The following is a 22,101-nucleotide window of genomic DNA, read 5'->3' on the forward strand; positions in this document are numbered from 1 at the left end:
CTTGCGTATGATGCAAAGAAAGTTTTAACCAGCGGAGGCGCGAGCACGACTGGCCAAAGTATGAGCCCAGGTATATACAATAGAGAAAAATGTCGGAAGAGACGTCTAGCTGATGGCCGACGAGCACGATGGCACGCAATATACACACAAACGGAAAACGTCACGAGGCACCAAACAGCACAGCTTGTCTAAGCCCTGATTACCACATGCGGCTTCACATACTACGGGAGCCCAGTGTTGAGCGCAAATACACAGCCCCGATTAGTTTCAAGTTTGCAAGCAAGTACGGCAGCTGAAGTCGCTACCTGCAGAGAAAGCAGACGGAAAAAAGAATGTGTACATGAAAGAGACAGTTATAGAGTCATGGTATCAGTGTGTTGGTTGCAAGTTTTATGGACGACACTGGAGCCGAGTTGGAGGACTGGTATGGTCTAAGCTTAGATCTGAAGATCTGATCCAGCTCTCTTATAAAGGACCTCAAAGAGCGAAATCTCAAAGAACGATCTGAGTGGAAGAATATACCAACTGAAAATGACAGAGGACAGTTTTATAGGCGACGTGTATGGCTTCCCTCCAACTGCATAGATCTGTAGAAGTTAAGCTATTGAGCTATCATGGAGTATCAAAATAGAACTAATACCGGTCCTGTAGGTTTTTGTTCCGGCCCTCGTCAGTGAAAAGTGATAAACATTCATTGCTGGCTTTGAATTGGTTCACTCCATTTTGCTGGACACGTTATGTCTCGAGCTACCAAGGTCTGGTTGTAGCCAAAGTTGACTTCGACATTAAATTAGCATTGTCCACTGAAAGTTGCAAAAATGCACTCCTTTAATGACAGTGTCCGATGAACAATACCCGCATAACGTGTCGTTGAGAGTGGACGACGAGCTCTCGCGAAATGGCAGCTGGCTACTCCGAGAGAAATACTATGTAAGGATGTCCCTCATAAAAAAATAGACAAAAATTACATCGTACCTCCGAACTGTTATTGTCATGTATCTGATCTAAAATGAGCACGTCCCCGCCCAAGAGAAGACGCAATGTCAGGAAGAAAGTGTCCAGAGCGTGCAACCATTGCCGTAAGGCTCACGTGACGTGCGATGATGGCCGTCCCTGTGCACGGTGTATAAGCAAGGGTACGGCCGAAACGTGCATGGATGCCCCGCGAAAAACGAAAAAGTATCTAACGGGCGAGACGTCCGGGCCGGACCTGCCGCCCACGATGCGGGAGAAGCGCAGACCATTTATGTCATCGGCAGCAGACATGGAGTATGCGACATTGGGCAACATCATTAATCAGGATTTTCTTAGTCCAGACAACCAACAGTCCAGCCAATTTTTCAGCCCTGCCGTCAGCAATTCTGCATCTGAGGACACCAACGACAGCGTAAACTTCCAGAACCCCATGTACCAGAATCGCCATATGTTTGCACCCGACACGAACCAGATCAACATGTACAAAATGCAGAACATGGGGCCTCAGTGCGACCCGATGACTAACCAGTATTTTATAGGCGCTCACATGACATTTCCACAGGTGGTTAAGCAGATTTCGCAGTATCGGCAAATGAACCCCATGCAATTCAACGAGCGCAATCAGCAGTCGGCTATCTCTTTCTCTGTCGCGGTGTCTCAGCCAGAGGAGCACCAGCTCGCCAGTTCACCCTGTGGACTGCAGTTCAAGGAACCTTCCGAGATATATTCCAAAATCACTGCTCCTTTCAACTACGTTCAGCCGTACCATGACCTCAACCTATATCTACGAAAACGATTCGATAAAAAGCACCTGGTGTCAATGTCCAAGTCCATGTCGGAGTACCGGCCCTCTTTCATCGCCGGGATGATCCATTTGAAGGGAGATGACCTTATTTTCGCCGAACAGTGCTTTCAGCGCACATTGCTCGAGTACGACGCGTACATAGCGATCTCAGGAACACCGACACTTGTCTGGCGGCGTACGTCGCAGATCGCCTACGTTGGCGATGAGTTCTGCGTGCTTACTGGATGGAGCAAAGAGCAGCTACTGGGGAAATCGACTTTTGCCGTTGAGATCATGGACGACAAATCGTGTGTCGAGTATTTCCAGCTCTTTTCCAAAATCGCGTTTGGCGACTTTCGCGGTGCCACAATGACAGAATGCACACTGCTCACGCCCGAGGGTGAAAGCATTCGCACATCCAGCATATGGACGCTTAAACGGGATGTTTTCGGTATCCCGATGATGATAATCGCCAGCTTCCTGCCCATACTGACATGACGATTGTAATATAGGTATAAATCGATAACAAAATTATATGATATCTATTGAGCAAGGATGCTCTTGACGAACTCAACGTAGTCGACGGTCTGCTCGTCAGTGACATTGACACCCTTGAGCAGCTCGTCAACCTCGTTCTCGTTCAATTTCTCGCCCACAGATGTCAAGATGTATTTGAGTTCTCCGACGCCAATGAATCCTGTCAGGTTCTTATCGAAGATCTGAAACGCTTTGATGTAGTCTTCTGGCTGGCCAGCCTTTTTAAAACCGCCCTCTCTGTTGACCACATTGAGGAACTGCTCGTAGTTCAGTTCGGACGGAACAGACTCCTGGAGCTCACTAATCTCCTGCAGCGTAGGGTTCTGTCCAACCGCCCTGAGCAGGTCGCCCAAGTGTTCGCTGGACACTTTTCCGGTCCCCTTCTTGTCAAAAAGGGCAAACGCGTCTTTGTATGCTTTGGTATCGGACTATAATATTAGCACTGGCGATGCTCTTGCACTTACCATCTTGTTTATTTGTTTGTGATTTTGTTTACACGAAACAAATATTTTAGTGCAGTCGTGTTTGACACACTGATTTTTTCAGCCAGAGAACCATGTCGTCAGTGGTACGTCGTCTCGTTGATAAGGCCTCCTTGCCGCCCTGTGCGCTTCGCATTCACCCGTCAGACCCAACGGTCTTCTATATCGGCACATACAAGCTCGTGAAAGATAACGAAAGGTACGGAACAATCGAAATATGGAAATGCACGAAAACGCTACAGAAGGTAAACGAGATCGCAGCAGGATCGGCGATTCTGGACCTCAAGTTCGACCCGTTCGACGAATCGCGGCTGATTAGCGTCCATTCAATGGGAAACCTGAAAATATGGAAATTAACGGACGATAATCTGCATTTGAGAGAAACTTTAAATTATCAGGCATATGAAGAAATTACGCTCATAACCGCAGCCAACTTTCATCCAACAAGGCAAAACGTGCTCACGTTGAGCACCACAACAGGAGTCTGTTCTGTTCTCACACTGGGCGAGAAAATAAACCAAAGGGACTTCGACACGACTCATGACCTAGAATGCTGGTTTTCCACTTTTGGCTGTTTTGACGGCTTGCAAGACGTTGTATTTTCAGGGGGAGACGATAGAAACCTGATCGCACATGATAACAGAATGGCAGATTTCCCTGTCTGGAAGACAGACCGCTTACATGACGCAGGAATTGTCTCAGTGCTGCCAGCCACACCGTCTTGGAATAGTGCACATCCTTACACCGTGTGGACAGGGAGCTACGACGACCATCTAAACTTGCTCGATTTGCGCGTCAGTCCACCCAGTGATCTGATCCCTGGGGTTCCGCCAAGAGTTTTGCAACGAGAAAACCTTGGCGGAGGGGTGTGGAGACTAATTCCCGGGCCCAACAATGATGGCCGCGTTCTGTGTTGCGCCATGTATGCCGGTTGCAGAATGCTCAAGTCCGCTGACGACACGATCATTGTCGAGCAGGAGTTCAAGGATGATCACGATTCCATGGTCTACGGAGGTGACTGGACTGCAGGCAACATGGTGACGTGTAGTTTCTACGACCAAGTCATTCAGGTTTGGGATCAGCAATAATTATTTTTCAGCTGCTTGCGATTCGACCCATTTCTTAAGTCTCTCGTAATCCACCTCCCCTTCGGGATTTTCAATAAGCTTGTCGTCCACAAATGTTCCTTGGGCGATCTGGTTTCTCAAGCACACGATGGACGGAATTCTGGTAACCTGGTAGTCAAGAAGCAGGCCCTTGTTTCCCGGCTCGTCGCACTCCACATCAACCATGCTGACAAGCTTGCTGTCGTCGATGTCGTAGGTCAAAATTCTCTGCAGAGCCCCTGTTTGCTTGTTCGATGCGGTATCACCCCGGAAGACAAAATTCATCAGTAAAGGAGAGTGCAAGGGCACCAGTGGCTGTAGTTCAGACCTATTTCTCACAGGAAGGAGAATCCTATTTTTTGTGGCAGACTGAGGAGGCCATATCACAGGCTTCGGTTTCACCAGCGGGTTTTTGGATGATTGCACGTACACTGCAATTGCACCAAAAACCAAAGTTCCCCCGAGGATCCATCGTTGTTTCTCTGTCAACGGCATCAAGTCCCAAATATATTATTGCGTCTAACTATTTTCTACCGCCTTGCACCAGCCTATAGTTTTCTCCCCTCGATACAGGACCCAGAGAATATCGGGCAAACAAAGTGATCCACAAACGCTGAAAAATACCCGACACATACTACATAATGGACGCTCAGGATGTTTTTCAAGATATGCCTCTCATATCCCCCACTATATCGCCTAGCAAGGCAATATCGATAAATGGTAACGGAATACAAGGTCACAAGCTCGAGAGAGACCAACTTCCGGAAACATTGCCTTCCGTGGAGTGCGTGGCTCGTGCTAGGATCCCAACTACCCAGGGTCCTGAGATATTTCTGCATTTGTACTCCAACAACGTCGACAACAAGGAACATTTGGCCATCGTCTTTGGAGAAGATATCCGATCGAAGTCGCTATTTAAACGTCGGCCGGGCGAGACACAGCATGACAGAATGACCAGAGGAGCATATGTCGGCAAACTCCGGCCTGGCAGAGACATCGCTGACAGGGACGATGTGCTCGGAATCGAGCTGAAATTCGACGAGGACGGAAACATGGTCAACGAAACCCAGTTGAAAGAGCCGGTTTTGGTCCGTATTCACTCGGAATGCTACACAGGAGAGACTGCCTGGTCGGCCAGATGCGACTGTGGCGAACAATTTGACGAAGCTGGTCGTTTGATGGGTGAGAACGGCCATGGATGTATTGTCTACCTGCGACAGGAGGGCCGTGGTATAGGATTGGGAGAAAAATTGAAGGCTTACAATCTGCAGGACCTCGGAGCAGACACCGTCCAGGCCAATTTGATGCTGAGACACCCTGCCGACAAGAGAAGTTTTTCGCTGGCTACCGCTATTCTGCTCGACTTGGGACTGGTCGAGATCCAACTTCTCACTAATAATCCCGATAAAATAGTTGCCGTAGAGGGCAAGAACAGATCTGTCAAGGTGGTGAAACGGATACCTATGATTCCGCTCGCATGGCAGCAGGAAAATGCCGGAATTAAATCTAAGGAAGTGGAAGGCTATTTGCGTACTAAAGTTGAGAAGATGGGCCATCTGCTTACCACACCCGACGTTTGATTATAGATCGTATAGTGATTGCACTCGGTGTTGACCAACAAACAGTATTATTATTATTGATTACTATATTAGGTACAATTAGGGCGCACTTTTTGGCTCTTTGAGCAAGCTCTCGATGTCTGCGGAAATCTTGGACGGAGTTTTCACGGAAGAGTATCTGCGGACCACATTTCCGTTTCTGTCGATCAAAAATTTCTCAAAATTCCACTTGATACCCTTGAACCCTAGTAAACCCGGCTTTTCGCGCTTCAGCCACTCAAACACGGGGCTCGCATTAGGACCATTCACGTCGACCTTCTTCATCAACGGGAAGTCCACACCGTAGTTTCTGCTGCAGAACTCCACAATCTGGTCGTCCGTGCCTGGCTCCTGGTGTCCAAACTGGTTGCATGGGAAGGCAATAACAACAAACCCTTGGTCCTTATACTTCTGGTAGATCTCTTCCAGCTCTTTGTACTGCTTGGTGAACCCACACTTGGAGGCAGTGTTCACCACAAGCACGACTTGGCCCTTGAGGTTCTCAAACGGGAACTCCTTTCCCTTATTATCGGTGACGGTGAATTCGTAAAACTTTGACATGTTGTAGATGACCCCCAGACGATGCAATTTTTGTCCCTTTTATACATGTTCGTGAATACCGAACTTCTGGTGCGAGGTGTTGTATTATCGCATTTTTCACAATGACGTTGTCCGGTCTAGAAAATTTATTTCAAAGCCAGGGTACATACATGTATGACATTTAACGTCTATTTTTTCGCCGAATACAAACTCGTATTTTTTTCGGGGCTCGCTTCCAAACGCGCTATCTATTTCCTTCGTGACTTTTTTGCGGCTGAGCCCGCAGCTTTTGCTGTCGGCTCTCGCTTGCTGGGAATGCTGCGCTCGTATTCCTTCACGACACAACCCAGCAATGTCGCGCATCTTCGGTTGATCTCGGTGGCATTTCGGCTTTGGAAGAAGAAATCAAACTCAAACATCGGGCTCAGTCTAATTTGCTCCAGAATGCGCTCATAAATGTCCTCGGTGTCGAGACCCAGGCGGTAAAGTTGCACTAGCAGGTACCGATCTTCTGCTTCGCTGAAAACTCTCTTTGACGACGAAAGAGACGACGACGGAGGGAACTTGAGCGTGAGCTCCAGCAGCGGACAGCTACTCTCTGCCATCTTGCGACGCAGAGCCTCTTTCTGAATTTTCACCTTTCTGATTTTTTCTTCGCCAGCCTCGATCTGGCCAACATACCTTTCGTAGCCTTCGATACTTGCAATATTGTCCCAGAACGCCTGGGCATACTCCTTGACCTCCTCATATGTCTTATCCTCAAACTCGGCGGCTATAGATGAAATGGCCGTGCGGCCGTACTTCACGTTCAAAGAAATGAACTGGTAGAAATCGCGTCTGCTCCAGTTGTGGAATCCTTGAGTAAGCAACTCCTGCTTCAGCTGCTCTTCTTCGTCCGTCAGCGCCCTCGAATGATCTATCTCGAGCTGCTCAAGCTGCTGGTTGAGCTTGCGTTGCTCAGCCGTGCCAGGGCCCTTCGCCAACTCCGCTGTTTGTTTTGTTTTTCTCTTGTAATAATTACGCTCCAAATCGTACAGCTCCCATAATTGTGCCGGGAAAAATTGATGGTCATAAATTGGAGTTTGTTTGAGTGGCTTGACACCCGGGAATTGAGGCTGCGCTGAGCCAGACCGGTGGCCTGGGTTGAGAACATCTCTATAATAGCTGTCGATGGAATAATTCTCTTTACGTTCTCTTTTTGAAGGGTTGATCCATGTGTAGACGTTTCCAAGAGGCCCTGCGACCGTTGGGTCCTTTTTCTGGAACGTCTTACCATCCCACTCATACAAAGAGTCCGACGCTGTAGTGAAATTCTGTAAGTCATCGAGTCCGAGCTTCGAATACTTGTTGTTTAGCTCTTGTGTTTTCTTTTCTGACTCCATCAAAATTTTCTCTATCTCATCATCATCCAGCTGTTCTTTTTCCTCTTCTTTGGAACTCTCAAGATTCTGGCCCAGGACATCGGCAGCACCATATTGAATCATGTTCAGCAGTTCATCTTTGGAGTTGGCCTTTGTTTTATCTTGCTGGACATTCATCTGTCTACCTTGTTGGATGACTAGTTGATCTAATCTCAGCTTCTGAGAAGCCCTCTCCAACACCTTTTCCTCAATGGCTTTTTGGGTCACGAATCTAAACACCTTGACTTGTTTCGTTTGCCCAATACGATGTGCACGATCCATAGCTTGCAGATCTGCCTGTGGATTCCAATCAGAATCGTATAAAAAAACGATGTCTGCGGACGTTAAGTTGATACCGAGTCCACCAGCTCTTGTGGTGAGCAGAAAAACAAACTTTTTAGAGTCGGGAGCAGAATACTCGTCAATAGCCCGAATTCTATCAACATGGTCCGTTTGTCCATCAATACGACAGTACTCAAACCCTCTGAAGGAACAATAATCTTCCAAAATGTCCAGCATTCTACTCATCTGCGAGAAGATCAACACTCGGGAACCTTGCTCCTTGAACCGTTTCAGCATCTTATCCAATACCTTCATTTTCTGCGAGTTGTAAATCAAGTGCTCGTCTGTTGTATATGGGGGACCGGGCTCTGCTCCTTCGAATAGATATGGATGGTTGCAGCACTTTCTCAGTTGCATGACTATGTTGAGCAATCTGGTTTTCGACTCGCGTTTTCCGTTCGCACCATTAACGGCGTCTATGTCTCTCTCTAGAAGCTTTTGGTACCACTTTTTCTGCATTTCTGTCATCCCAACATACACGTTGAGCTCTTTTTTCGGTAGCAAGTTTTTCTCGACATCTGACTTTATTCTTCTCAAAAGGAAGGGCTGCAGGACTTTATGCAATTGGTTAACAATTGTTTCGTCTTTGTTTTCCGAGTCACCTGAGGAAAACCAGTCGTCAAAGGTCTCCGAATCTGCAAAAACGTCTGGAAGCAGAAAGTTGAGCAAAGCCCAGAGTTCGTGTAAATTGTTCTGTAAAGGGGTACCGGTGATGAGCAGTCTATTTCTTGAGTGGAAGGTTCTGATAATTTGAGACAGAAGTGAGTCTTCGTTCTTCAGCCGATGGGCCTCATCAACCACAATGTACTCCCATGCGAACTTCTTCAATGCCGTCTTTTCTCTGATAACTATCTCGTACGAAGATATAACAACGTCAAACTTGCACGTCATCAGGCCGTCTTTGATGATTTCGTTTCTCTGTTGCTGATCTCCGGTCAAAACCAACGTTTCCACCTCGGGAGTCCATTTAGTGAATTCTCTTTGCCAATTCTCCAACGTTGACTTCGGAACGATCACCAGATGCGGTCCTGCTATTCCCTTGATGTATCGAAGATAACCAAGAAACGCAATTGTTTGCAGCGTCTTTCCCAAACCCATCTCGTCCGCTAGGATTCCCGACAGATTGTTCTGATTGAGCGAGATCAGCCAATTAAGTCCTTGTATTTGGTACGGTCTGAGTTTCCCATTGATATATGAAGGGCTTTCAGTAAACTCAAAATTATCCGATAACAATTCCTCATCTTTCAGAAGCTCTGCATCCTCCTCCTTTTCGGTTTTTCGATGTCTGTGATCCTGGCCAGATCTGTTTGTGTCCGTCTTATCCTGTTTCAGCAATTTCCAAACTTCAGCAAACTTCGGGTCACTGGAAGCCTTGGATTCCAAAAAATGCTGAAATAGACTAGTCAACCCCAGCAAATACCTGAATCTCGTAGCCGTCTCTTGCACGTTGAAAGGTTTCTTGTCACCCTCAGCGAAATACTTGGCTTTCTTTGCCTGTGGCGATAACGGCTGGTAATTATATGTTACCGGCGCTTGATCCGTCAATGGAGGAGCCGGCGTGCTCTCCAAAGAGGCATCAACGCTAGAGCTGGGTGGTACTTCGGCCATGAAATTGCAACAGGGAGTTTTTTTCCTTGCAATTTTCATTTTGTACGCGTTTTGCCAACTAGCCACGGTGCACCGCCTCATGTCTATCCTCAAGATAAAATTACTAATCTAGAATAAAAAATCATTTTATCTTTCAAGATGTTGACTGCGACTGCCCAACGTCTGACAAACACTCATCTTCCCACTCCAGAGCCAGAACATTGTCCTGGTCCTGAAAGTGAGAACGCTGGAAAGTCGGATGCCTGCGCTGGATGCGCTAACAAGGAGATTTGCGAGTCTTTGCCCAAAGGACCGGATCCCGATTTGCCCTTGATAAACAAACGTCTTGCAAATATACACCACAAAGTTCTGGTGCTGTCTGGAAAAGGAGGCGTGGGGAAATCTACTTTTACGTCGATGCTTTCGTGGGCACTTGCTGCCGATCCAGGGCTAGAAATAGGTGCCATGGATTTGGATATTTGCGGGCCGTCCCTCCCCAAAATGCTTGGTTGCGAGAATGAATCCATCCACGCGTCGAACTCAGGATGGTCACCTGTGTACATTAGTGACAATCTCGGAATGATGTCCATACAATTTTTGCTTCCGAAGGAGGATTCCGCCATCATCTGGAGAGGTGCGAAAAAAAACGGTTTGATAAAGCAGTTCCTCAAGGACGTCGATTGGGGCCAGCTCGATTACCTGGTTATTGACACGCCTCCAGGAACCTCAGATGAACACTTGTCTGTCACGAACTACATGAAAGACGCTGGAATAGATGGAGCATTGATTGTTACTACGCCGCAAGAAGTTGCATTGTTGGATGTTCGCAAAGAGATCGATTTCTGTCGCAAGGCCGGCGTGAAAGTGCTGGGAATCGTGGAGAATATGTCTGGGTTTGTGTGTCCGAATTGCGGTGGTGAGTCCAAGATTTTCAAGCCAACCACAGGAGGCGGAGAACGGCTTGCCAAGGAGATGGGATTGAAGTTTTTGGGCAGTGTTCCGTTGGACCCCCGTATTGGAAGAAGCTGCGATTCAGGAGAAAGCTTTTTAGATTTATACCCGGACTCGCCGGCTTGCGAGGCCATTCTCGATGTCGTCGACGCGCTTAGGGACGAGATTGAATCCGAAAATTAATTAATTAATTGCATCTATCGTTATCTATTTAGCAGGAAGTCTGCTTTTCAAGTAGTTCATCTCGCTGGACGGAAGATCCAGACTCAGTAGCTGCTGCTCGTTATAGTCGAGCGACAAGTCAAATATGAGACGAATCACCTCTCTGTACATCAGAGTCTTTGCGATTCTGGCCTTTGGATTAGATTCGCGTAGAAGAACTAATCCGTTGAGAAGCTTTTTGGTGTGAGTCTTGATAGCGTTCTCGTCACTGTTCTTCTTGAGCTGGATATATTCGTAGTATATCTGAGCACCAATCACCCAGTCAGACAAAGTTTTGAATTTGAGAAGCAGTTTCTCCAGTTCGTCGAGGTTGGCATTGGCAATGACAAATTCCGGTGCAACGTCACTCAAGGTCAGTTTGTGCGCCTCGTCCAGCGATCCTGCCTCCACCAGCGCCCACACAGCCCTTACGGAATCCCCATCCTTTTCAAATCTCCTGGACCTGGCCTGGTGAAGAATAGACTTCGGAAGTCTGTAAGTCTCGTGCAGAGTATCGAGTCTCATGTCATTATCCAAAAATCTAAATGAGTCAATATTTAGTTTGATCAGACTCGAGATCTCGGACTCGGAGAGCGCATCATCACTCAAATGTTCCAAGACAAATAAGGCCTCTTCGTAGTATTCCTGTGAGGCAAGTTTCTGGCTCAATTGGAGAATCACGTTGTCAATATTTGACAAATTCAAAATGCTGTTCAGCTTTTTAAATAGCAGGAACTGCGTCTCGTTGTCGTAGTGGAGAAGAACGGTAGAGGGAGACTTCATAAGCTTGAATGCGAGATAATACTTGTCTTGCGCACTTGGGGCAACCCATAGCTTTGACTCGTGGTCAATCACCTCGTTAATCAGTTCGCTGATGCTGCGGTTTGTGTCCCCGTATTTCAGTTGCATCAAAAGAACAGTCGGCCACGAAAGCCCTTTCAAATGCGGCACAATGTCATTAGATAGTGTGTATCCTGCCAAAAGCTTGTAAACTTTCAGCACTGGAGCAGGAATATACTGGAGTGTAGAGGTGGATTCCCATTCTTTTAGCTGTGCTTTTGATAGTCTTCTAACGGATGGATCGTTTGAGTCTATTAGTGTCAGAAGAACAGACAGGTGGTTGTTTGAGGATTCCATTGCTGTCATTACTGCTTTCAGTATATCGCCGGAACAAATGTGCAAATATGTTCTTTCAAGAGCATCTGATTTGGAGGCTTCCAGCAGCTTGCTAATTTCTGGCAAGCTGTGATCGTGCAGCCAGTCAATTAACAATTCGCGGCGTTGCAGATCGATGAATGTTTTTCTCAGCTGTGGTTTGCCTGCGTACGCATCCAATTCAGCCTGTCCAAGGAATGACTCGCAGTATTTGTCATCGAACAGTCGCGCAATCAGGTCCCAAAATTTGAACTCGCTTGAGTTCCTGTAAATGTTGAGAATGGACTGTAGCGAAACGTCTTCATCAGGCTTGATCAAAGGATATGAGTTTTCTCTTGCTGTGACTTTCATCTGGCGCATTTCGGCCGCCAGAACACTTTTCAACGTCCGCAAATCCTCAGAGCGTACTGGCTTCATCTCCACTCTCTTGCGTTTGTGCGAGTCCCTATTGAAAAACAGTTCGTTCACACTTTTGGCAGACACGTCCATTTTCTTCGAATAATCATATTCGTTGCTGAAGACAGACTCAAACCCGGACGCCAGCTCCAACTGTTGGCTCCAGTTATCGCTAGTCTCGAACTTGGCCTCCCTCTTGAGAACCGTCATATCGATTTCTTCTAACTCTGGCTCGTATGCGCGCACATGCACCAGATCTTCGAAAACTGGGTCCTCAGGAAGAACCTCGTCTTCCATGTCGCTGACGTCATTGTCTGGCTCCGGCACGTCCACTTGAATGTAGTCTTCCTGGCTGAGGTCTATGCTGTCCTCCATGTTTGCGTCTTCCGGCTCTGCGGTCCATCCGCCAGGAACAGCCTCCAGGTCGCCAGTGTACGAGGATATGCGTCTGAATGCCTCTTTTTTCTCCGTCTGTTTGCGTTTCTCGCGCTGGTTCTCGCTCTCTAATTGTATTTTGAATCGCTGCACAAGCTGCGGATCGTCTTCGTCCTCGTCAACAAGTCCCCAAATACTGAAATGGTCGACCTTGAAAGTGTACGTTCCTGTAATTGGATCGTAGTTGACGAACGCCATTCCCGGAGTACTTTTCAGTCGATTTATATGCGCAGAAACTTCGGGAGCAGAAGGATCAGTAATTCGCGTCTTGGTCGCCTTATCAAAAGGATAGCATTTCTCCAGACTTATCACGGCAGGCACATTCATTCCATTTCCGGGTGAAGGCTTGTCTGTTCCGTCAGGATAAACTTGCACTATTCTTGGTCTGAAAACAATGTGTACGCCTAAAAGCTGATCCAGTCTGCTGTGGAATGCCGACAAGTCGACAGGATAGGAGAACGAGACCTGGCCGAATCCTCTGCATCCAGCGGTGAAGTTCTGCACATGCATCAGGTCCTGCTGTGTCATTTTTGAGAGCTCCTCAATTGAAGGCGAGCACCAGTAGCCTTCGGGGATGTTTGAAGAGCTGGCGTCCTGCTCGGCTGGTACAGGCGATTTCAGCAGCTTGTCTTCCTGTCTAAGGAATGAAGGTTTGAAATTGGACACAACACGCATGAAACCGTTTGGCCTTGATACTTCCTTGCCAAGAAGCACCTCGTCTGGGTTAATCTCGTAGTAGTTTTTGTGCGTTCCTTTAGGATTTCGAATTACCAGCTTTCTGAAATCGGACTTTGGCAGCGAAACAGAGTCCTCTGAGAACGGAACAGGGTCTATTCTGGGTCTTTTGGTCTCGTGCGCCTTGTCGGACGTGAAAATACCCGTCACCGTCTCCATTGGGTACTTGAGAGTGCTCGAAAACGGTTTTGAGAGACGGCCCAGAAAAGACAGAGACGAGGCGTGCTCCTTGGTGTCGTACGACGCTATCGAGGAGGCAGACCTCCTCCGTTTCAGCTGCGTGTCTGTGTGGGAAACGCGTGAAGTCAACGCCCGCGGCATCTCAGATTCTTGTGCGGACGCCGACGCGATGTTGACTCCATATGGGCTCGAGGACGGCTGGTTTTGCTGATTTTGCTGCGTTTGCTGGGTCTGCTGCCCCCCAAAAAGCGCGTTGCTCGTAGTCTGCCCCGTGCTCTGAGAGTTCCCAAAGATGTTTGGTTTTGACGTGCTGCCAAAACTAAACCCATTGGACTGGGTGGTGGAGCCGACCATGAATATTAAAATAATGTTTGTTTATTCAAAAATTTGTCTAATTATTTTTCTACACAGAATTGTGTGTGGCAGAATTTTCATGCAACTGGCATTTTAGCCATCACGTCGAAGCTGCCGGTTCCGACGTTGTTGAGCTTTCCGATGACAATCCGCGCAGAAGGCGACTGCAGCTCCTCGCGGTCGTTGTCCAGGACCGCCTTGGTCAGGAACTGACACGTCGTCTCGTACGACATCTTAGTAAACGACGATGTGGACGAGTCGATGCCCTGTCTATTGAACGCAAGATACGTGCCCTCTCTCGTCATGTAGTCGGCGATCAGGTCGAGGTGTCTGGACGAGACAGAGATGGCATACCGTCCAAACACGTTGTTGACCTCATTGACAATGGTGTTTCTGGCGGCCTCGACACCGTATGTGCGTAGCACGGCAGCAATGTCGTTGGAACGGATGTCGTTGACGTTGATAAACGCGTCGTGCTCCCACATGGCGCCGAAATTGACACCCTCGGTGACCAGAATACGCTTGCCCTGCTCGTTTTCTGGATGCAGACATCTTCCGATGCCGCTCACCTCGCGCACCACCACAGCCTTGCAAACGGCCTCGATAATGTTCACCATGAGCAATTTCTGCGTGTCGGCGCTCAGCTCGAGCTTGAAATCGCACCACGAGCCGTGCTCGTCATCGTAATTAAACTGGCTCACAAAGTTGTGGTTGATGATCACCTCTTGCTGTCTCTCGCGAGCAGCCTTGGACATATTTTCCTTCACGAGGTTGGACTTGGCCGCGTCGACGTCCATTTTGTCGTCTTCGTCGTCGGACTCGGACTCGGACCCCGACGAGCTGTCGTCGAGCAGCGACTCGTCGTCGGACTTCTCTGCGCGACGCATGGTCTCCACTTCCTCGTCGTCGGGACCGTCGTACGAGACGGCCTGCTTCGTGTTGCTCTTGAGCTTTTCGTCGTCGGCATCCTCGTCGACAACGGCCGTCGTCTGTGCGCCGAGCTCTGTCTGTGAGCGTGCCACGGCCTTGCCAACGGCCGGCAGCGACTCGCTCGTGGCCTTTTTCTGCTTCTTCACCTCCTTGATGATGGCCGTCTCGAGCGCCTGGATGAATTTCGTCTTGATCACGTGCTCCAGCTCCTCCTTGGTGACGTCGTACTCCTGTTCGTAGTCGGAGCAGTCGAAGAAGCGCATGTTGATCTCGTACGAGCGTGCTGCCTGTGCACCCGTGCTGCCTGTCGTCTCCACCACAGACACGTCGCTGATGAACTCGGAGAACCTGATTTTAGTGATCGACTTGCAGAACGCGTCGGCAGCGGCGTCGTCGACGTCGTCGAGGATCGGCAGCGTCATCTGCGGCGTCTTGATCGACGCCGACGCCGTCATCACGATCTCTCGCAAACGCGGAATACCGAGCGTCACGTTCGCTGCGCCGTGGCCCGCAAAGTGGAACGTGTTGAGCGTCATTTGCGTCGACGGCTCGCCGATCGACTGCGATGCAACAATGCCCACGGCCTCGCCCGGGTTCACGAGCGACCGCATGTACTTGAGCTGCATCAGCGCCTTGAACTTCTTCTGCGTCAGTCCGCCTCTAGTCTTGGCGTCTTTACCCGAAACAAACAGGTGCTGGTTCTCCTCAATGAATTTATCGAGCTCGTCCTCGAATTTGTCCGAAACAGAGCCCAGATACTTGCTTGGGTTGTACACCGAGACCGTCGGGTCGTACTTGAGGCTCTGTGCGTAGTGCGGCAGTGCAGCCTGTTTTTTGAGCTGCTTGCGGAACTTTTTGTTGTATGACACCGCTGTCTCGGTGTCTAAGTTGTCGATCGATGATGGACTGTATTTTTGCAACAGCGAGTTGTAGTTCTCAAGGAAGAACTTGAACTGGTGCATGTATGACTCCTTGGTGACATCGATCGAGTCACCGCCGTATAGGAACTGGATCAGCGTGCCGTCGGCGTTTCTGATCGTGTTGTCGTACGAAACGTGCACTCCTTCCAGCTGTTTGGTCAGACAACGCTGCAAATAGCCAGAGTTGGCCGTCTTGACAGCAGTGTCGATCAGACCCTCTCTGCCGGCCATACAGTGGAAATAGTACTCCTGCGGACGGATTCCTGAATAAAACCGGTTCTTGATGTAACCGCCAGCTCGCACATCGGTCTCGAACGGCTTGAAGCATGGCAGCGTCTTGCCCGACACCATCACCGGCACTCTGCGGCCCTCTAAAGCCTGTTGGCCCAAAAGACACATGATTTGCGACACGTTCACGTTCGAACCCTTGGCTCCCGACAGAGCCATCGTTTGCATGGCGTTCGCAGGGAACTTCTTCATCGTTCCTGCCGGCACACACTGCGACACCACCTTCGACGTGATCGCGTTGACCTTGGACTGTGCGACCGCGTCCAGAATAGCCAACTTGCCGTCGTCGCGCAGAATCTCCTCCATCCGTCTCAAAAACTCCGGGTCGTCCACCCTGACCTCACGGTCGAGATTCGTCACCTCGGCAGCGGCAATACGACCAATGTCAGAACTCTCCTCCAACAGACTGCTTCTCCACTTGTTTCCGTCCTCAGTCAGCTTCAGATCGTCCATACCACACGTCAGCCCCATCATCATGTTGTAGTTCGTGAACAGTCGTCCCAGCACAGATAGCGCCTTTCCTGCCACCGTCGGGCCGTAAACCTCATGCAGCGAGTGAATGAATCCGTACTGAGACGCACCGTACTGCGACTTGTCCAGGATTCCGCACAGAAGCTCGCCGTTCTGGAACAGCACCTCGTTTTCGCGAGATCCGTCGCCCCAGTACTCGTTCTTGATCTTATTTTTGGACCTGAGATTGATACCCGGCAACTCCTGCGGCTTGATGTTGAGCAAAATCGTGGTGATCACCTGCTTGCCCGTCCACAGCGGCTGCGGCTTTATCACGGCAGGCGCAACGGTCACAAGCCGCAAACTGGTCGAGTGCCCGTCCTCGGGCCGTATACACCCGTACACCAGCTGCTGGTACTTGTCTCTGGTGAAGAAGGTGTCCTTGCTGGTAAGCCAGACACCTGCAGAAATGTGGTCCTGGATCAGTCCTCTCACGGGCGAACCTGCGGTCGGCGTCAGGTACTGCGAGTCGGTGTTGGCGAGGTTGAAAGCCTCGGCACGCGCATTCTCGTTCTGCGGGAAGTGCATGTTCATCTCGTCTCCGTCAAAGTCGGCATTGTAGGCTCCGGTATTGGCATAATGCAGCCGCAGCGTCTTCTCACCCGGCAGCACTCTGACCTTGTGGCCCATCATCGACGCCTTGTGCAGTGTTGGCTGTCTATTCATGATCACCACGTCGTTATTTCTGATGTGTCTGTACACTTTTTTGTTAACCACGTCCGAGCCGTTGGACGGGGTGAGCAGCTGTTTGGCAATGGCCGTTCTCTGCTCCAAACTCATGCCCACCAGAGACACGAGGCTGCCGTCTTCATTTTGCACTTGCAGTGCTCCAGGCCATCTGTCTGGCCCGTTAATGACGGCCTGTCTGAGCTCGGCCACGTTGTGGACGGTAACTGGCTCGGGATACGTGAGTTTCTTGGCGAAAACGGGCGGAACGCCGATCTCGTTGGTCTCGATCATCGGGTCTGGAGAAATGACCGACCGCGCCGCGTAGTTCACACGTTTTCCCATCATGTGCTTTCTGAACAATCCTTCCTTCTTCTCGAGCGCCTGCTTGATTCCCGGGTGCGCGGTGTTGCTATTTTGGTTCTGGTTCTTGGTGGAGTCGATAAATCCGTTGACGTCGTTCTGCAGCGTGACAAATGCATTCATCAGCCGGTTGAAAATGATCTTGCGGTCCTCTGTGCTGATTTCCTTGCTCAGGACCGAAAACTGCTCGTTTAGGTCTCTGATCATCAGAGAGGTGGTGAGAATTTTCGACAGCAGTTCGTTTTGGGAGTTCTCGTGAACCTCGTCGCCAAGCTTAGAGGGAAGACGGAAGCGCGTTGGTGGCACCACAAGAGCGTGGATGAAGAACATGTCGGCGGAAACAGGCGACCTGCTCAACGGCCGAGAGTGGAACAGCAGGTCCATCACTTTCTGCTCCGTCTTAAACACTTTTCTCAGAATGTTGCGGACCTCCGTGGACAAAACATATTTGGAGCCCTCCCTTGGCTGAGAGTAAGGATCTGTGTCCGGCTGCTTGTCTTTAGACCCGTTCTTCAACATATCCTGTCTCTTGACCCCCTTGATTCTATTGTTGGTCAGCTGCTTGTCCTTAAGACCCAGCTCGAAGATTTTCGAAAACCCGTCTTTTCTGAATTGTGGCGAGTACATTCCACAGTTGTCGCATCTCGGCCTGCTCAATATATGCTTGTAGAAATCGTGAATCAAAGCTTTTCTCTCTTCTGCAACCGTAGCCGTCATGACGCCCCTCTCCGTGGTGCGGCCCTCAGAGAGCGCCTTCGCAATGCTTATTTCGACAAACTCTTGTCTCTTGTCCATCAGCTCTTTGTCGGACTTGCTGTTGACGGCTACTGGACCATCGTCTTCAATAGCCTCATCCTCATTCAATTCGGCATCCGAGCGCATGTTGTCCAGCTCCAGAGCCTCTAGCAACAGCCCGTATTGGATCAGTCGCAGTTTACATTCGTACTTGTGCACCTCCGTGGCTCTGAGTCTAAAATGGTGGCAGTATAGACAGGAAGACCTCAGAAATATGTACATTTGGTTGAAAAACAGAGGGTTGTAGACAGGAATCGGCAGCTCTATGTGACCCTGGTGGCCCGGACAGTACTTATCGTCCAGCCCACAGGTGGCACACAGGTTCTTGAGAAAGGCTCCAAGACTCAGATCGTACAGACCCCCGGGCACTGGGTGTCCTAGATTGTCAAACACCGTGGGATTGGTGATCTGTTTGGCAGATAGTTTGCGAACATCGGAGGTAGTGAGCACCCCAAAGTCGACCGACTCTATCTGGGACCCAACTGGCTTGGCAATGTTCATGATGATCTGCCTTTTGGAATCCTGAATCAATAATTAAAAAAAAATACAAAAAATATCTGAAATTTTTTTATCACCTAAAAATTTTCAATCCGGGTAATATGTATTATAAACGCAGCAGAGACTTCGTAGCAGGACTAGTAGTTCACTGGATATCCAAGGTATTCTTCAATTTCTTGATCAACAGCCAGTCTTCTCTAGGCACCGAGTCTCTGAATGCTGGGTCTTTCAGAGTGTCGATCGACTTTCTCGTGATCAAAGAGTACAGAGGATCTTTTTCGTCAACATGTCTTCCCCAGGTAGGCTGTTGTCCCGAAGGAGCCTCCAATCTCATCGCCACACCGGCATTGGTCTGGCCCTTTCTCACAGAGTCTCTTGACTGGTGGTTGACCTCCAAAGAAACAACTTTTCCGAGTGGTAGCGGAGCGTTTCTGCCAGTAGCAGGATCTGGTTTCACCACACAGATAGGAGTTCCAATTTGCACCATACCTTCCACAACGTCCACACCAATGATCATTGGGTTTCTCTTGTTGATGATCTGCAAAGTTTTCAGAACACATGGGTGTATAGCATACTGCTGGTTCTCCTTTCTTCTCTCCTCCAGCAATTTCTGTTGGTAGGCGGTGAACGAGTCGAACAGATGGTAAATGATATCGGCGTTGAAGATGGTGACACCCTGCTCGTTGGCGTATTGTTCAGCCTCTTTGTCGATTTTGACGTCGAAACAAAGCATGACCGCATATTCCTTGGCCTTGTCCAACATGGCAGCGGCTTTCATCACATCTCTTTTATAAACAGGACCCAGACCGATAGACATCACCGGGATCTTCATGTCTTTGAGGAAGTCCAGCAGGGCTTCCAACGAACCAAGCGTCGAGGCCTGGACTGTGACACCTCTTCCGGAGGAGTCGACAGAATCGAGCAGTCCCGTCAAATCGTCCATCACTTCATCCATGAGCTCGTCCTCGTCGTCGTCCTCGCCCACAACAAGCAGCCTGGAACCAGCAACCGCTTTTTCCAGGTCGTTGGCGGCAATCTTCACACCCAAAGCGGCCTTCACCTCTTTGTGATGCACATACTCGGACTTTATACGCAGCTCTCTGGCCGGAGGAGGCGTGAGCAGAGCTCTGATATTCGTGACAATCGGACCGTTCATACCGCAGAGAACAATTCGGTCTCCTTCTCTCAAGATACCGTTCGAAAGCACCACATCGATGGTGGTTCCGAGTCCTTCGACAACCTTCACTTCAAGAATGGTAGCCTCCACATGCGTGAGATACTTGAGCTGTTTGCTCATTCTCTTCTGAGTCAGCTCCAGAAGCAACCACAGCAAGTCAGGAACACCTTCGCCGCTAACAGCAGAAGTAGGCACAATCGAAACGTATCTGGACAGGTTGTTGTTCTGGAAGTAGAGCTCCGAGTTCAGTCCCTGTTCGGCCAGCGCAACCTTAATGGCCGTGTATCTGGTCTCAAATTCCTGCTGCACGGCTCTGGTCTGCTTGGCAAACGAGTCACGGAAAGAGTTGTTAGGAATAGCCTTCCAGTCGTAAAGTCTGTCGATCTTGTTCAGTGCCACCACAAACGGAGCTTTTCTGTCTCTCAGAAGCCTGATGGACTCCAAAGTCTGCTGTTCCAAACCATGCATGATGTCAATCACCAGAATGGCAATATTACACAGAGAAGAACCTCTCGATCTCAAGTTTGTGAACGACTCGTGACCTGGGGTATCGATGATCAGCAAACCTGGAACCTCGTATACCATCTTCTCGTATGGAGCCATGACCGCAGTTTTCTGCTTGATGGCCTCCACAGGGAAGTATGTGGCACCGATCTGTTGCGTAATACCACCGGCCTCGCCTCCCTGAACGTTGGTCTGTCTAATCTTGTCCAAAAGCTTGGTTTTACCGGTATCGACGTGACCCAGAATACAGCAGATAGGAGAACGCAGATTTGAATCATTGTTGATCTTGCCGTTCTTCTCTGGAGCAGAAGAGCCCTGTTTGCCAGCCTCCACAGCCGTCTCTGAAATGCCTGTTTGCTCTTTCTGTGCTTGAGGCTCTTGCGATGACTCTTTCTCTGTCTCGTCATCCTGTTGCTCTTCGTCATCCTCGTTCTCTTCTTCGTCATCCAAAGCAGCCTCCCAGTCGGCAGCAACGTCCTCGTCGTCATCAAGGGCCATTTTCTCCCAGTCGTCAACCAATTCTTCTTCCTCCTCACCATTTTCGGCATCCTTCTTTTCGGCAGTCTTAGAGACCTGCTTGGCTTCAACAGCCTTGGCAGCCTCTTCCTCCTCCTGTTGTTTCTTCGAAGGCTTCTTCTTGGAGCCATACACAACCTTCTTTGGCTTGGCTGGCTCGGCGGATTGGTTCATAACGCCCGGAACAATGATATTGCTGGCCTGGAGCAGCTGTTGCCTTCTTCTCTCCTGCATCTGTTTCTCCTGTTTCTGCTTCTTGGTCAGGTACTTGCCCTCTTTTTTGAGCTGCTCCCTCTTGGCTTTTTCCTTTTCTTTCTTCAATCGCTTGGCTTCTTCCTTGGCCTTCTCCTCCTCCTCAAGACGTTTCTGCTCTTCCTCTTCTCTCAGTCTCTCTTCCTCCTCCAAGCGTCTCTGCTCCTCTTCGGCCTGTTTTCTGAGCTCCATCTGCTTCTTCAGTGCTGCAATACCAGCAGCCATCTTTTTAGCCTTTTTGGCTCCCTTGTTGGCAGCAGCAGCCTTGTTTTCCTCTTCCTTCGAGGCAGCTTCCTCTTTGGCTGGCTCTGAAGCTTCAGAGCCAGGTGTTGGAGTAGTCTCCTTGGAATCATCCTTTGGAGCCTGGGCCTTCTTTCTCTCGGCAAGCTGTTTCTTTCTCAATTTCTCCTTCTCCTTTTTTTCTCTCTCTTTCTCCTTCTTACTCTTGATAATAGGGCCCTTCTGCTGTGGAGCCTGGGCTTTTTCTTCTTCCTCCTGCTTGGCCTTTGCCTGTTTCTTGTTCTTGGCACGCTTCAAGTTGGATAGGAAATCGTCAGCAAAGTCCTCTGCTGCCGCTGGAGTTGCCTCCCTGCTAGGTTCCGCGGTCTCGGCCGGGGATGGAGCAGAACCTAATTCTTCGGCTTGGGGCATTTCTGCCTCGAGCTCTTCGTCCAAGTAGTCTCCTGCTTTTTGACTCTTCTTTCCCTTCTTCGCCATTTTGATGGTGTTGTTTGTTGTATCTGTTTAATGAATGTATTTGACTAGATCAGATCTGTCCGAACATACGAGAGGCGCAATTTTGTAAAGATGTATGCTCATCCGTTTGCCTCTGCAAAATTTATACAGTAAACTGCAGGTGGTGAGTCAGTTATAGTACAATACAGGGGGATAAGGTCCTGTATCACAAGCGTTTGGTTTAGAATG

General features: G+C 49.3%; 10 protein-coding genes across 10 annotated transcripts; 4 read left to right on the plus strand and 6 right to left on the minus strand.

The window, feature by feature from the left end:
- Window positions 1-1,009: 1,009 nt before the first annotated feature.
- Window positions 1,010-2,257, plus strand: HPODL_03936 (Transcription activator of gluconeogenesis ERT1; the record flags this gene model as incomplete). The annotated part of the gene is made up of 1 exon (XM_014078714.1): window positions 1,010-2,257. One exon carries the CDS (start codon window positions 1,010-1,012, stop codon window positions 2,255-2,257), a length of 1,248 nt encoding a protein of 415 aa, XP_013934189.1.
- Window positions 2,258-2,301: 44 nt separating this feature from the next.
- HPODL_03937 (Essential light chain for Myo1p, light chain for Myo2p) lies at window positions 2,302-2,763 on the minus strand (the record flags this gene model as incomplete). The annotated part of the gene is made up of 2 exons (XM_014078715.1): window positions 2,302-2,724; window positions 2,761-2,763. 2 exons carry the CDS (start codon window positions 2,761-2,763, stop codon window positions 2,302-2,304), a joined length of 426 nt encoding a protein of 141 aa, XP_013934190.1.
- Window positions 2,764-2,852: 89 nt separating this feature from the next.
- On the plus strand, window positions 2,853-3,866 carry HPODL_03938 (uncharacterized protein; the record flags this gene model as incomplete). The annotated part of the gene is made up of 1 exon (XM_014078716.1): window positions 2,853-3,866. The coding sequence occupies one exon, from the start codon at window positions 2,853-2,855 to the stop codon at window positions 3,864-3,866; it is 1,014 nt and encodes a 337-aa protein (XP_013934191.1).
- Window positions 3,867-4,379, minus strand: HPODL_05240 (uncharacterized protein; the record flags this gene model as incomplete). The annotated part of the gene is made up of 1 exon (XM_014078717.1): window positions 3,867-4,379. One exon carries the CDS (start codon window positions 4,377-4,379, stop codon window positions 3,867-3,869), a length of 513 nt encoding a protein of 170 aa, XP_013934192.1.
- Window positions 4,380-4,525: 146 nt separating this feature from the next.
- HPODL_03939 (GTP cyclohydrolase-2) lies at window positions 4,526-5,464 on the plus strand (the record flags this gene model as incomplete). Its single annotated transcript, XM_014078718.1, has 1 exon — window positions 4,526-5,464. The coding sequence occupies one exon, from the start codon at window positions 4,526-4,528 to the stop codon at window positions 5,462-5,464; it is 939 nt and encodes a 312-aa protein (XP_013934193.1).
- A 78-nt stretch (window positions 5,465-5,542) lies between these two features.
- Window positions 5,543-6,043, minus strand: HPODL_03940 (Glutathione peroxidase; the record flags this gene model as incomplete). Its single annotated transcript, XM_014078719.1, has 1 exon — window positions 5,543-6,043. The coding sequence occupies one exon, from the start codon at window positions 6,041-6,043 to the stop codon at window positions 5,543-5,545; it is 501 nt and encodes a 166-aa protein (XP_013934194.1).
- A 3,467-nt stretch (window positions 6,044-9,510) lies between these two features.
- HPODL_03942 (Cytosolic Fe-S cluster assembly factor NBP35) lies at window positions 9,511-10,485 on the plus strand (the record flags this gene model as incomplete). Its single annotated transcript, XM_014078720.1, has 1 exon — window positions 9,511-10,485. The coding sequence occupies one exon, from the start codon at window positions 9,511-9,513 to the stop codon at window positions 10,483-10,485; it is 975 nt and encodes a 324-aa protein (XP_013934195.1).
- A 24-nt stretch (window positions 10,486-10,509) lies between these two features.
- On the minus strand, window positions 10,510-13,383 carry HPODL_03943 (uncharacterized protein; the record flags this gene model as incomplete). Its single annotated transcript, XM_014078721.1, has 1 exon — window positions 10,510-13,383. The coding sequence occupies one exon, from the start codon at window positions 13,381-13,383 to the stop codon at window positions 10,510-10,512; it is 2,874 nt and encodes a 957-aa protein (XP_013934196.1).
- Window positions 13,384-13,835: 452 nt separating this feature from the next.
- HPODL_03944 (DNA-directed RNA polymerase I subunit RPA190) lies at window positions 13,836-18,731 on the minus strand (the record flags this gene model as incomplete). Its single annotated transcript, XM_014078722.1, has 1 exon — window positions 13,836-18,731. The coding sequence occupies one exon, from the start codon at window positions 18,729-18,731 to the stop codon at window positions 13,836-13,838; it is 4,896 nt and encodes a 1,631-aa protein (XP_013934197.1).
- Window positions 18,732-18,873: 142 nt separating this feature from the next.
- HPODL_03945 (Eukaryotic translation initiation factor 5B) lies at window positions 18,874-21,894 on the minus strand (the record flags this gene model as incomplete). Its single annotated transcript, XM_014078723.1, has 1 exon — window positions 18,874-21,894. One exon carries the CDS (start codon window positions 21,892-21,894, stop codon window positions 18,874-18,876), a length of 3,021 nt encoding a protein of 1,006 aa, XP_013934198.1.
- Between the last annotated feature and the right edge of the window lie 207 nt (window positions 21,895-22,101).

This window comes from Ogataea parapolymorpha, chromosome V (assembly GCF_000187245.1).
Source record: "Ogataea parapolymorpha DL-1 chromosome V, whole genome shotgun sequence".
Taxonomy (NCBI): Eukaryota; Fungi; Ascomycota; class Pichiomycetes; order Pichiales; family Pichiaceae; genus Ogataea; species Ogataea parapolymorpha.